This window comes from Cervus canadensis, chromosome 24 (genome assembly GCF_019320065.1).
Source record: "Cervus canadensis isolate Bull #8, Minnesota chromosome 24, ASM1932006v1, whole genome shotgun sequence".
Classification (NCBI taxonomy): Eukaryota; Metazoa; Chordata; class Mammalia; order Artiodactyla; family Cervidae; genus Cervus; species Cervus canadensis.
Genome location: NC_057409.1, coordinates 39,460,961 through 39,475,426, shown reverse-complemented (window position 1 = coordinate 39,475,426; position 14,466 = coordinate 39,460,961). Strand labels below are relative to the sequence as shown.

The following is a 14,466-nucleotide window of genomic DNA, read 5'->3' as shown; positions in this document are numbered from 1 at the left end:
CGAAGGGGTGGAGAAGAGGGTCAAGAACCACTGAGCATGTTTGTTTAATGACCCTACCTTCAAGTCCATTCTCCCCCACCCCCATATTTAGAAGTATAGATTTAAGACTATAAACAGTACATTGTTGGATATTCCTTATTGGCTGTTACCCTATCCAGGCCATTTCGTTGTTGCAATAACTTGCTTTCCTGTGTCTCTACTCCTTACATGCTTTTAAGTAGAAAACTTTGTTTTTGCAATTAATGGAAAAAAATGCATTTTAGTACTTATGTATTGATAGGGTACTTGTGTGTTTGTGTATGTTTGTGTCCCCCTCCGTCCCCCAACCCCAGCTCCCTATTGGAGTGAAACTGCAGGAAAAAAATTGGGAGTCCTGGCAGATGAAAACAACACATTGCAACAGAATAGCAGCAGTAATAGCAGTTCCAGCAATGCAATGCAGAAAGAAATCACCCTGCCTTCAAGACTCATATATTACATCAACCAAGACTCGGAGAGCCCTTACCATGTTCTTGACACAAAGGCAAGACACCAGCAAAAACATAACAAGGTAGGCAGGGGCTGGGTATGCAATGTGGCTGCTGTGAAGAGTTGTCCTTTGATTTGATTTTCTGCCAGAATCTGATTTTACAAATTTTATTGCAGCATTTTATTAGGAAACCAATTAATATTATGATAGGGGAGAAGCTGAAGGGAATTCACCTGGAATCTACTGGGATAGGGTTGCTGTTTCTCTCTCCTTTCTGACTCTAAACTGGAATTGGAATTTTCTTAAGGCCTTATAAGTTTAACAGCTGATATGTGGTCCATTTTTCTAGGTGCATTGAACACTGAACAGTAGTTAAACCAATATGTTGGTAGTCCTGACTTTTATCTGTGAGGCTTTATGTAAGGGTGCAGTATTCTACCTCCCATGATGAAAACTGCTTTCAGCCTGCACCCAGAAAATATATAAGAAGCTGTTGGGCCATAGATTCCGCATCTACACTTTCACTTAGAAATTGAGTCATTAAGTTTGAACAACCTCTTTCTTTAGTTAGTCAATACTTTTTTTTTTTTGGTTATATTTTCAGTAGGTCAATAATATGACATATTGAAGGATTAGGGTGAATATAAACAAACAATTTATATAACTCAGAGACCAGTTCTTTCAAGACTTTATCTGTCTTGTTCATTGTGAGCAATTGCTTTACTTTGGTTCAGAAAGTGTCACTGATTTTTTTAAAAAAGAATTCAGTGGAAGATGAAGGTGCATAACATCCAAAGAGTTTAAGAGATCCTTTTTTTTCCTGCTTACTAGTCATTATTTGAGTTAATAATATTTTGGACCCCAAGCAGATTTCCATAATGGATTATCAGTGCCTTTTTCTTTATTAGCAGCAGAAAACAGAATTTCTGTGTTAAATATTTTACTTTGGACTTGTCAGGGAGGAAGAAAACGTTTTTCTGGCTTTCTAGGTTCTTCTAGCTGGTCCAAATATTAAATTGACATGAGTTAGATTAACAAGAGAAAGTGAAATTTACTTTCATTTGTATACATGTGAGGGCCTGAGGCCCCTGCATACCTGAAAGGGTCAGAGATGGAAAGATAAAATGAGGCATATATACCATCTTAGGCTAAGGAATGGCATAGGGCCCTGGGGCTTCCAGGGACAGGAGGGTCATTCATAAGATGATAAAAAGAGTGGATGGTTGGTAATTAGATGTTTGCTGGCCATATAGATGGGGCCACTTAGCTAAAATTTATCTCTGGTAATAAATCTTTTCTGGGAAAAATCCTCAATTTAAATTCTTCTGAGTCATTAAGGGAGTTGCAGTGGTTTCTTTTGAACTTTCAGGGTCTTGATTGCACCTTTAGCTCAAAATAATCCTGATGCAAAAGTGACATTTTGTGGGAAGTGGTTCTGAACGCCTACAGATTATACCTGTTCAGTTGAGAGGAACAGTCATTTTCTAAACATGTGGAACTTAAGGAAAGTAGATGGTTTGCATCATTACTTCCCTTAGTTTTCTAAAATATAGGTAACAGTATTTATTCCCATTTTCCAAACGGGGAGTTAGACATTTAAGGCTATCAGATGACTTTCCATGAATGTAAAACCACTGATATAAAATTCAAGGGGCCTGAATATTTAATATTTACAGGTCAGGTTTCTGAGAAAATGCTTCCTCCATATAAGATGTTATTGGAGAAGTTAACTTTGCTTCACGGTGCTGTGAAGTGACTGCTCCCCACCTTAGCTGAGGTGCAGGGGTCTCTATACTCACAGCCCTTTCCCCAGCTGCTTGTATGTAACTTGATGGGTTCACTCCTGGATCTTCTCTACCCATTTGTCTTGTTGGTAGGAGGAGTGGGTGAGTCTTCAAGGAAGAAAAAGTTCCTCTTGATAAAGACACTGAGGCCAATTTTATGGTTTTTCTACTAATTAGTAAGATCTTCTATGGTTTGGTAACAAGTTCTCAAACTCACCAGTGCCTTCTGCATAGGGTGCTGGAGGAAGAAAAAAATAACGGCCTGAAAGTCTATTTTAAAGAAGTTCTCTTGAGGTGAGACGAAGGAAACTTTAGGGGAACTTTTTTTTTTTTTTTTCCTAACAGCTCAGGTACTGTTGTTGGCTATGACTGACTCCTGTCTTCTAGCCTAATGTTATGTGATTGCTTTGTTTGGTGGGACTTGGTTTGACTACAGTATATCAGAAGTTTTATGTTAATGAGGTTGTTAAAACTTTACCCATGACCATATAGAGGAATGGGTTTCCCAGATGGCGCTAGTGGTAAAGAACCCACCTGCCAATGCAGGAGACAAAGAGATGCAAGTTCGATCCCTGGATCGGGAAGATCTCCTGGAGAGGGCATGGCAACCTGCTTCAGTATTCTTGCCTGGAATCCCATGGACAGAGGAACCTAGCAGGCTACATAGGGTCCACAGGGTCACAAAGAGTCGGACACGACTGAAGCAGCTTAGCATGCACGCACTTGTGCACACATGTAGAGGAGTAGATTTCTCACTGTGGAGCACATACTTGCTTTTGGAAGGATGTTGCCTCTCTATTTCCACCACCCTTAGTGGTTGAGTTTCTTCTATCTTCAAAGCAAATGTTTATGCAAAAATTACATTTGAAAGCATTTTTCTCCTTATTAGTTTGACTCAACAAGTATTTGTTGCACTGTTCTCAAGTGCAAAGTGGTATGCTAAAGATTCAGAGATAAGAGATAAGGAGAACAAGGATGAACAAGACATGGTCTGTCTTCCAGGAGATGCAGAAATGAGATCAGCAAGATTCCATGAAGTGTTCCCGAACAGGTGTAAGCAGTGTTCTTCCTGTATGGTGGTTTCGCTGAAATTTCCCTTTGAGTCCTGTGATTTCCCTTGTGCTTCTGTTTTGAAGCTTCTCTTGAACTCATTGACAAACAGTGTTCCGTATGGTTTCTGCTAGATCTTTCGCTGACTTACCTAATCATAGTGATGGGAGATGCATGTCAATTCAGCAGCTTTCCAAATGCTTCAGTAAGAGAGAAAGTATACAGTTTCCTTATTTTTGCTTTTATAAAAGGATGTTTGACTTTAATATCTGTATATTTTGCACCTTTTTCTCCACTGATTTCATTGCACTCAAGCACATTTTAATGAATGCCTTAGAAATGCTGAATCACTGTGCCATTCTCCTGGGTCCCTAGATTGGGGGATAGAGGTGGAGAGGGAGATTTCCAGATATAGATCGCAAGGCAGAGCTCTGTATTTACTTCCTAAATATTCAGAGTTGACCAGGCGCTACTACTTTACAGTTGTGAAAGTTAAAATGTTTGTTAACTCTTTCAAAAATCACTAAGTGTAAAAGCAGACTGTGCAAAGCACTGCTGTTAACACTAGTGTTTTTGAAAAGCGTTAAGTTTTCTCTCTCAATGATTGTTTAGGAATCTTTTTATCTCTAGATAGGGCTTTGCGTAACTTACTGTTCAAACTGTGACATTTTTTGAGAGTGAAAATAGGTGCACCTAATAATTATGCCAGGATAATTGGCATAAACCTAGATGGTTCAGGGCGGACTGGAAACGTGGTTACCTCAGACCTAAATAGTAATATTCCTTGATTTTTGGAACTTACCCAAATTCAGGTGTTTTTAGAGACAGCATTATTTTCTGATGATTTATTGTAATTTTTCTCTTACTAACTGAGTGTGTTAGTCACTCAGCCGTGTCCGACTCTTTGCGACCCCATGGACTGTAGCCTGCCAGGCTTCTCTGTCCATGGAATTCTCCAGGCAAGAATACTGGAGTGGATTGCAACTAACTAGGAAGTTAGTTTACCACCACGTGGAAATAATAGGGTCTGAATTGGAAACATAGTTTTGCTGCCTTATCAAGACTTTTCTTTACTTGTAGAGACTTTTATAAGCATAAATGGAATTTTATGATTACTAAAGACAAGCATTTTATCAACCATTCATTCAGTTTATTGATAAACATTTGAAAAGGAAAAGAATCCATTTAGATAAATAAATAAATTAATTAATTAATAGATAATCCTATGAGATCTGTTTCTGAGAAAGTTAATGAACCTGTGGAGGAAGAAAAATACTTTTTCTTCTACTTTTCAAGATTCTTGGCTGAGACACGCCCTGTAATTAAAGACAGGTTAACAGGAGAAAAATAGAAATTTAACACCATAACACTATAATATCAATAGTTAATAGTTGTGTTTAATAATGTGTATGTCTTCTGTGTGCATGGGAGAGACCGAAGAAAACTGAGTAACTTGAAATGGCCCAGCCACCAGCTTAAATAACTGTCCTGCTAAAGACCAGCTACTGGGGACTGGGGAGCCACTGATGGGAGGCTGTCAGGAAAAGCACCGTAAATGAGGGTAAGATTGTATACGGATTTAAATCGTTGCCTTTTACACTGATTAAGTGTTTCTGGTGGCTTTGAGCCTCCTCCTCTTTCTGGTATGGACAGGGAAACACCTTATAAATAGAGATTTCTTATACATATAAATGTCTCTTACAAAAGAGTAACTTCTGTTTGGTTTACAGAGCTTCTCCTGTGTCTGCTGTTTCTTAAAAATAACCAGCCTAAAATAATGTTTATGCCAAAGAGGCATATTTTGGGATAGTATATTCTGCTCCCCTTCAAATCTTTTCCTAACACTTGCCTTTAGTCAAAATTACTTGCCTTGAATCCTACTTTTTTAGGATTCTTTTCTCTTACAGTTGGGAAGGGATGGAACAGGCAGCTTATGAACAGCACAGGGTCTGAGGGAAGATGAAAGTCATCTCCTTGGCTGAGTTTTTTGTTATCCTCCCTGCTGTGTTGAAAGTGTTAGTTGCTCAGCCATGTCTGACTCCTTGCAACTGTGTGGCCTGTAGCCCACTGGGCTTCTCTGTCCTTGGGCTTCTCCAGGCAAGAATATTGGAATGGGATACCATGGTCTTCTCCAGGGGAATCTTCCTAACCCAGGGATCGAACCTGGGTCTCCCACATTGCAGGCAAATTCTTTACTGTCTGAGCCACCAAGTCAGGAATATCCTCTGGAGGAGGGCATGGCACCCCACCCCAGTATTCTTGCCTGGAGAATCCCATGGGCAGAGGAGCCTGGTGGGCTACAGTCCATAGGGTTGCAAAGAGTCAGACACTACTAAAGTGAATTAGCTCACACACATGCAATGACCCTCATTACTGTGTTGAGGGGTTGGAGTTGGTGTATTGAATTAAGGACATACAGATTATGACCTGTTCAATGAGGGGGCTCAAGCCACCCACACCGGTTGGCTAGTAACTCCCTCAGCATCCAAGCTCCCACTCTGGGGAAGTGTAATCAATTAAGTCATTTGGATTGAAAGCACAGTTTCAGTACATCCGTGCAAAGGAAGTAGAATCACAAGATTATTACTTAGAGCTCCCAGAAAGGGTTGTGGGGCAATGAATGAGAAGGAGGTGGGGAAAGAGAGTCCATTGTCCCAGGTCACCAGTAAACAAAAGATAGAGAGGGTAGCAAGCACCTATCACTTATAAGGTGGTTGAGTCAGAGGTCACTAACTTTTCCCAGGTTTACCTGTAAGTGATTATTATTATTATTATTTTAATATTTTTTTGTGTGGCTGCACCAAGTCTTAGCTGAAGCATGCAGGATCTAGTTCCCTGAACCGGAATTGAACTCAGGCCCCCTGTGCTTTGAAAGTGCTGAGTCTTAGTCACTAAGTGATTATTTTGAAGGAATCTGTGGAAGGCAAAGAGGGACTTTTTGGTGGGAATCCCGAAGTTAAATTTTTATCTAAATGTCCAGACCCTGGGTGTGAGCAGGATTTTCATTCTGTAAAATGCCCCAGCAATAACTAAGAAAAGCAAAAGTTGTTTTTTCGTCACACCTATCCCCACCACCCCAGGGTGACTAGAAAGGTTTAAGTGGATTTAGATCTCCATGGTTATTGGAGAGATCTGCCTACTCTGCTTCAGGACAAGGCTGGTTCCACATTTCCTGACCACCCAGAATCCAGCTGCTCCACCACTCTGGGTGTGGGACAGCAGAAAGAAATACAGTGTCCTCAGAACTGATAGTGTGACCACTACTAGGTTATTTGGTAAAACAGACTTTGATATTGGCCTCAGTGGCCTTCCCACATTTTCTATGACTACCAAATTGTAATACATAGAATTCAGGTCTGTAATGGTTTTCCTTATAATGCCTGGCATATAATAGGCTGTCAGTAAATATCTGTTGAATGAATTGATGGTTGAACACTCCTGTGTTAGAAAGAGTGCAGTGCTTTCTGTGAAATTTCATGTTATAATTAAATTGACATTCAAAAGAGCCTGAAGTTACTGTTAAGTATTTTTGGCACTGTGACAGAGCAGCCAGAGACAGAATTTTGGTCTCAAGTTATTCAGTTCAGTTCAGTTCAGTCGCTCAGTCGTGTCCGACTCCTCGAGACCCCATGAATTGCAGCACGCCAGGCCTCCCTGTCCATCACCAACTCCTGGAGTTTACTCAAACACATACCCATCGAGTTGGTGATGCCATCCAGCCATCTCATCCTCTGTCATCCCCTTCTCTTCCTGCCCCCAACCACTCCCAGCATCAGGGTCTTTTCCAACGAGTCAACTCTTTGCATGAGGTGGCCAAAGTATTGGAGTTTCAGCTTCAGCATCAGTCCTTCCAATGAACACCCAGGACTGATCTGCTTCAGGATGGACTTGTTGGATCTCCTCGCAGTCCAAGGGACTCTCAAGAGTCTTCTCCAACACCACAGTTCAAAAGCATCAATTCTTTGGCGCTCAGCTTTCTTCACTGTCCAACTCTCTCAAGTTATTAGCACTGTGTAAATTGTGCTTACATTACCTAAAATTGTGAGAATACTTCTATTAACAATTCTTAGATTATTCCTGTCCCTGTCACTCACCGTTAATGTGGATAATCACGAGCTGACTGCGTGGGAGATTTTGTCATTGCAACTGGTTAATTCTCAATGGTGGAACCCAAGGTGTCCACTCATATAGTTTCCAGTCAATCAGATTTACATCTGATCTGTGAGGTGTTCAGTTCCATTTGGTTAATGCCTGTTTTGAATGAGACCCTGTGCTAGCCTCTGGGAAAAGCGAGGAAGAGAACTACTGAGTCCCTCCCTCTGCTCTGACCTGCTGGACATCAGAAACACGGCAGCTGCTGGTGTGTGTGTGGTTCCTGCCGGAGTATTGCTAATTGTAGGAAGAAAGGGCTGCAGGGACTCAGGAAAGTCAGAGAAAACCTCAGACAGGAAGAAATGATGGAGCTGGCCCTAAAGACCAACTAGGAGACACGTTCTCGGGAGATGGAGAGAGGGTAGAGGTGGAGAGGGGCCCACAGTCAGCAGCTTTGGCCTTGGGGAGGCAGCGAGGTGAGTGTGAGAAGGGGAAATCCAATTGTGGGAAATTTAAAAGAAACAGGTGTTATTATTACATTCATGTTGTTGTTTAGTTGCCAAGGTGTGTCCAATTTTTGGTGCAACCCCATGGATTGCAGCCCTCCAGGCTTCTCTGTCCATGGGATTTCCCAGACAAGAATACTGAGTAGGTTGCCATTTCCTTCTCCAGGGGAGCTTCCCAACCCAGGGATCAAACTCGTGTCTCCTGCATTGGCAGGCGGATTCTTTACTGATGAACCACAAGGGAAGCCCATTGCATTCAGAGTCAACTTAAAAAAACGCTCACTTAATTCCTCCAGAAACCCAGTAATGTACGTGTTTATAGATGCAGCAGTTGAGAATTATTATTAGTGTTTTTAGAAAGGACAAACAGCTAGTACATGGCTGACAGAGTCAAGATTTGAACCCAGGTCTTACCCTTTGCAGAGGCCAGGCTGGAGAAAGACTTGGTTGTGTTGGGCATGGCAGGTGGCCAGGGGGAAAGGCTATGAAGACTGTGAAGAGATCAGGGATTTTGATTTATTTTGTGTCAAATGGTTCAGTCCTGACAAGTCCAGAGGTGAGCCTGTGACTGGTTGAACATTGATTGAAGGCCAGTTCTGGGCTCCTTAGGGAACTTGTCTTCCAGTGGGGCGAGACAGACTATAAACACAGAAGCAAAACAGCACAAAGATTTTAGGTATTGACAAGTGCTTGAAGAAGATAAAATGGCACATGTGATAGAGAATCGTGGGTGGGATGGTTGCTCTTGGAGAATTGGAAGATTGGGCCTATGGTCTTGGGTGAGAGTAACCTACCTACTGTGACTTCTCTTTAGATGGGGTGGGTGAGTGCTGTTTCAGTGCCCCCCCACCCCATCCTTGTTGCCAAATACCTACCTGTCCTGTTACTTGCCGGGCCCCTGTAGGAGTTTGAGTTTGGACCCTAGTCTTTGATTCTTCTCTCCTACAAAGTCTGAACCATTTTTGATCATTTCACCCTGATTTGATTTGACGACCACCGTGTTTTCCATGGTAGGACTTCCCAGGTGGCACTAGTGGTAAAGAACCCACCTCCCAGTGTAGATGCAGGAGATGAAGGTTTGATCCATGGATTGGGAAGATCCCTTAGAGGAAGGCATAGTAACCCACTCCAGTATTCTTGCCTAGAGAATCCCATGGAGAGAGGAGTCTGTGGGCTATGGTCCTTAGGGTTGCAAAGAGTTGGACATGACTGAAGTGACTTAGCACATGTGCTTTCCATGTTAAGTCATGGTCTTCAAAGTCTTGCTTCATTCTGTGTCCCTACATTATATTTTCCACTCTTTCTGTTCCTGGGTTGGTGCCTTCCTGATAGCTATGTAACTACTGTGTCATGCTGTCTTCACTTACTCTCAGGTTTTGTTAACAGATTATAGGCCACTGTTCTCTCTTTTGTTGTTGTTAGTGTTCAGTCTCTCAGTAATGCCCGACTCTTTGCCACCCCATGGAATGCAGAATGCCAGGCTTCCCTGTCCTTCACCATTTCCCAGAGCTTGCTCAAACTCATGTCCATTGAGTCAGTGATGCCATCCAACCACCTCGTCCTCTGTCATCCCCTTCTCCTCCTGCCTTCTGTTTTCCCCAGCATCAGGGTCTTTTCTAATGAGTCAGTTCTTCGCATCAACTGGCCAAAGTACTGGAGCTTCATCTTCAGCGTCAGTCCTTTCAATGAATTTTCAGAGTTGATTTCCTTTAGGATTGACTAGTGTGATCTCCTTGCAGTCCAAGGGACTCTCAAGAGTCTTCTCCAACAACACAGTTCAAAAGCATCAATTCTTTGATGCTCAACCTTCTTTATGGTCCAACTCACATCCATACATGACTACTGGAAAAACCATAGATTTGATTAGACAGATCTTTGTCAGCCAAGTAACTGTCCTCTCCGAAGCCAATCATAAAATAACAAGGCGCGTTTATTTGCTCATTGGCTTTGCCCAGGGCTGGTGGCATCACCCAGGCTGAGGGTAAAGTCACACAGGACCAGAGCTGTCCTGACTGCCTTGTTCCTGCTTCTCAGCGGTACCACTGTTTTCTCAGCCGCTGGGGAGTGAACCTTGGGAGTCGTCGTTGACTCTTTCCTGTCCTTCATCTTCTGTCTATAAGTAGTCACATGTTAAGTCTTGACATTTCTCCCCAAATCCATCCTTGCCTCCTCTTCTGTATTGTGTTCTTGTCATCGCCTCTTGTCTCTCTTTTTCTCTCTCTGTCAATCCATCAGCCCCACTGCTGACAGATTAATCTTCCTGGAACACTTAGTGCATCACATGACTGCTTTTATCCACATGCAGCAAGCATGATTTCAGCTGATGAATTTTCCTTGTGGGATGAAGAAGAGAAAGTGAAGTGCTCTGGAAGAGAGCTGTCGCCCCTGCACTGCCCTTCTGAATCCTACACATTTGCTGGTCTTTTCTCCTTTCAGCATTTCTCCAGGCCTCTTTTAACCCAAAAGTCAGTTCATGGCAGGAGTTAATTTTGTCCAGATGATTCCATTCATATCCATCCAAACCCTGGGTCTAGTTATGGAAAACCCTTGTGTGCGTGTATGTGTCTTAGTTGCTCAGTTGTGTCCAACTCTTTGCCACCCCGTGGACTGTAGCCCACCAGGCTCCCCTGTCCATGGAGTTCTCCAGGCAAGAATACGGGAGTGGGTAGTGATTCCCTTTTTCAGGGGATCTTCCCGACCCAGGGATCGAACCCAGGTCTTATGGGTTGCAGACAGATTCTTTACAGTCTGAGCCAGAGAAGCCCCAAGGGGGATAGTTATGAAAAACCCTTGTGATCAGTGGCAATAACTCAAACTGTCAGCAGTGTGTTCTTGACTTTTGTTTCAGGTTCAGATACCTAACTTTGCAGGTTAAATTCCTGCCTCAGAAGGTTCTTCCTCTCTATCTTTAAGATCTGAATAATTAATCGCTTCTAGAGAATATGTTTTCAGAATGAAAATATTTTATTCCTTTCAAAAATGTACATAATCATAAGGCTTTATTCAAAGTATTCGGTTCACAAATGACGTGGGTATCTGTAGCTTTCTGGAAACCTCATTCATTCACAATACACAGAGCCTCTTAATTTTGCAATTTTACAAAGGAGTTTTTGTGTTTAGAATTTATATAAATTCAGTACAATTTAAATCAAATCCAGTGCTAGGAATTCTATTATGAAAGGGTGGATTCAGTTATCATATTTTAGTTAGAATAATGAGAAGTTAAAAACAATTACGTTCATTCACAGCAAATCAAGATACAGTTTTTGTGTCTCAAGAGGAAATGAGACATGTGTCCTCCATCATTGGTTACAAAGTACGGACAGAGCCAGACTGGGAATTATGTTTCAGATAAGGTTTTGTAATACAGGTGTCTTCTCGGGCTCAAGAGTAGACAGAACTTACTTTCCTCATCTGGAACATTGCAAATTAATGAATTAAAAATCTATGTTCAAATCTATTGTGGTCAGTATTTGTCAACGAGAACTACCTCAGTGCTAAATGTTCTCAAAGCTTTCTATTTAGACATAGAATGGATAGAAACTCAAGTATCTCTTCTCCTGATAGACATGAATTACAGAGAGTTAAGTTAAACAAACCAATGGACAGAGAAATATAAGTGGAACCCCATAACCAGTGACCGTATTGCCTTTTAGCTTTGATCTGTTGTTATATATCTGGGGACATTCATCTCTTTTTTATTTGCATGGCAGTGTCCACATGAGGGAGTCATTCTGGCAAGTTTTAAACCCTCTGTGGATAGGAAGAACAAGATAATCACACACTTCTGGATCATCTCCTTCTGCCCTCAGTGGGGCTAAAGATTAAGTGTATGAGTCAAGTCTAAGCATAACTAAAGACATATCGTACAAAACAGTCCAGAGCCATGAAGACGTTGATTTTTGAGCATCTGCTTGAACTCCAGTATCTGTTCCAGTGCTGCTGCTGCTGCTTTTTTTTTTAACTGTGGATGTTCAGGAATTTGCTGTATCAAGTTGTAGTCTGGATCACTTAGCTGGGTGCTTTGTATTGTCTTTTGCTTGTTAACAGGCCTGCTAATACCATAATACTATAATATCAATAGTTAGTAGTTGTGTTGCAGATGGGCTCCATTAATAATATAAATCAGGCAACATTTAGATCAGTCTTCCCACTGCATGTGCCTCCTTGCTCTTTTCCAACATTAAATCAACCTGCACTCACTCTGCGGTACACCGGTAGTAACACAGATAATAATTCAGTTTGCAGTGAGCCTGAACAGTTTTACTGAGGCATTTTCATATCTATAATCTCACATGGTCCTCAGAGCATTAATACAAGTTTTCTTTTTTTTTTTTTTAACTGGATGATTATTATTTCTGTGCTCTAGATGAGAAAACTGAATCCAAAGGGGCCAGATCAGTTACTCTAGGTCTTAAATTATTGGCATGGCCAGAATGATCAGAACCTTGGTCTGTAGACTTTTAGGCCCTCATTCTTATCGTAGCACATCTGGAGTTTGGGTTTGACTAGGGAAGTTTACAGCCTTTTTAGACACCTTTCATCTCAATAATAAGGGCCTATGAACCAGGACTTTCCTGGTGGCTCAGCTGGTAAAGAATCCACCTGCAATGCAGGAGATCTGGGTTTGATCCCTGGGTTGGGCAGATCCCCTGGAGGAGGGCATGGCAGCCCACTCCAGTATTCTTGCCTGGAGAATCCCATGGACAGAGGAGCCTGGCAGCTACAGTCCATGGCTTGGCAGAGTCTGACACGACTGAGTGACCAAGGCCAGCATAGCACATGAACTAATCACACACCAAGGGTTCACAGCCACGAACACCACCCGTGGTCTTCCTCTGCAACCAGTTGGTTTTCTTGACATTTTTTTCCCCCCTAAATGAACTCCGGATAAATAATCTTGTTGCCATTTTAATAGTATTTTTGTTTATCTGCTTACCTTTGCTTATTGATCTTCCTTAATTTCTTTATTCCTCTATCAGATTCTCCTTCTGCCTTCTTTACCGAACAAGGGAGTTCTTGTTGGGTGTTTCCAAATCACGTGTTGGACATTTGACTGTTCTATGAGAGCCTTTTATTTTTTAATATTTTAAAATATTTTTAATATAGTAGTGTGCATGCAGCCTGAAGAAACACATCTTCATAAAGAGCTGAATTTACTAAGAACTGGTTAGTTTGCCTTCTTCTCTCCATTAATACCCAATTTAAAACTTTTGCCAGCATGTGATAACTAGTGTTTCCACATAGACATGCTATTTCCACATAGACAGTCCTAAGCCGGGAAACTGGCATTTTAATGATTCAGTGTAGGCATTTATTTTTGGGATAAATATGATTCATACTAGGCTGTTTAGAGTGTCAGATATTATTTGACTTATCTTAAACTCCTTTCCCACATAGCAGGGGAAGAATGGTTGGGGAGTCAGGGGTCAGAGGGTCTTTCAGATCTGCTAATACCAGCTATTTAGACTTGGGCAAGTTACTTAGCCTGTCTAAGCTCTAGATTTTTTTTTTCTTGGTCAATAACATGGACTTAATAATAGTACCCACCCCAGAGGCTATGCTTGGTCAAAATGGTATCAACCCACGTAAAGTGGTTGCACAGTGCCAGGCATGTAGGAAGTACTCAGTAAATGTTATCTGTTAATTACTGACTAGGGAATCCAAGCTGTGCTCTTTTATGGACAAACAGTTGTTTTATTAGAAAAGAAGGTGGGCTTAGAAGTCATTGTGAGGACATTTGTGGGAAGGGTGATTCTCTTGAGTCTTCCTGGTTTTATGGTTGCTGGTGAGCTCGACTGATCCACCTCAGATGAGACTGGAATATTTATGCAAGAATAAATACTCACGGGGGGCTTCCCAGGCAGTGCAGTTGGTAAGGAATCCGCCTGTCAATGCAGGAGACATAGGAGACTTGGGTTTGACCCCTGGGTTGGGAAGACCCCCTGGAGAAGGAAATGGTAACCCACTTCCTGTATTCTTGCCAGAGAAATCCCATGGACAGAGGAGCCTGGTGGGCTGCAGTCCATGGGGTCACAAAGAGCTGGGCACGACTGAGCATGCATGTGCTATCACCAAGTACTCAAGGATGTGACGATGCCCTGCAGGTTGCTGCCCTCTAAACTGCAGTGTGTCTACAGGGCGTTTGTAGACTGGCAGATAGAAGAGCTTGCCCTGAACCTTTGCCGTGATTAGTACACTCCAAGGCAGGCTTGGAATCAAGCATTTTGACACAGTTTTTAAGGTGAACTGTTTTCTGTGTCTAATTGTATGTCTATGTGTGCATGCTCAGTTGCTCAGTCATGTCTGACTCTTTGCGATCCCATGGACTGTAGCCTGCCAGGCTCTTCTATCCATGGGATTTCCCAGGCAATAATACTGGAGTGGGTTGCCATTTCCTTCTCCAGGGATCTTCCAGACTCAGGGGTGGAACCTGCTCATTCTGTGTCTCCTGCCTTGGCAGGTGGATTCTTTACCACTGAGCCACCTGGAATCCCTAATTATTTGTCTTTATGTTTGTGTATGGCTCAGTGGGTAAATGACCTGCCTGCCAATGCAGGAGACA

At 42.1% G+C, this 14,466-nt stretch overlaps 1 protein-coding gene across 6 annotated transcripts in view; it reads left to right on the top strand.

Annotated features, from left to right (window-relative positions):
• Positions 1-14,466, top strand: part of ADAM23 (ADAM metallopeptidase domain 23) — a 182,626-nt gene that overhangs the window by 1,243 nt on the left and 166,917 nt on the right. For all 6 annotated transcript variants that reach the window (XM_043445578.1, XM_043445576.1, XM_043445575.1 and 3 more), the window contains exon 2: positions 333-550. In XM_043445578.1, the coding sequence (XP_043301513.1) occupies positions 333-550 (218 nt within the window). The remainder of the gene's footprint in view (positions 1-332; positions 551-14,466) is intronic.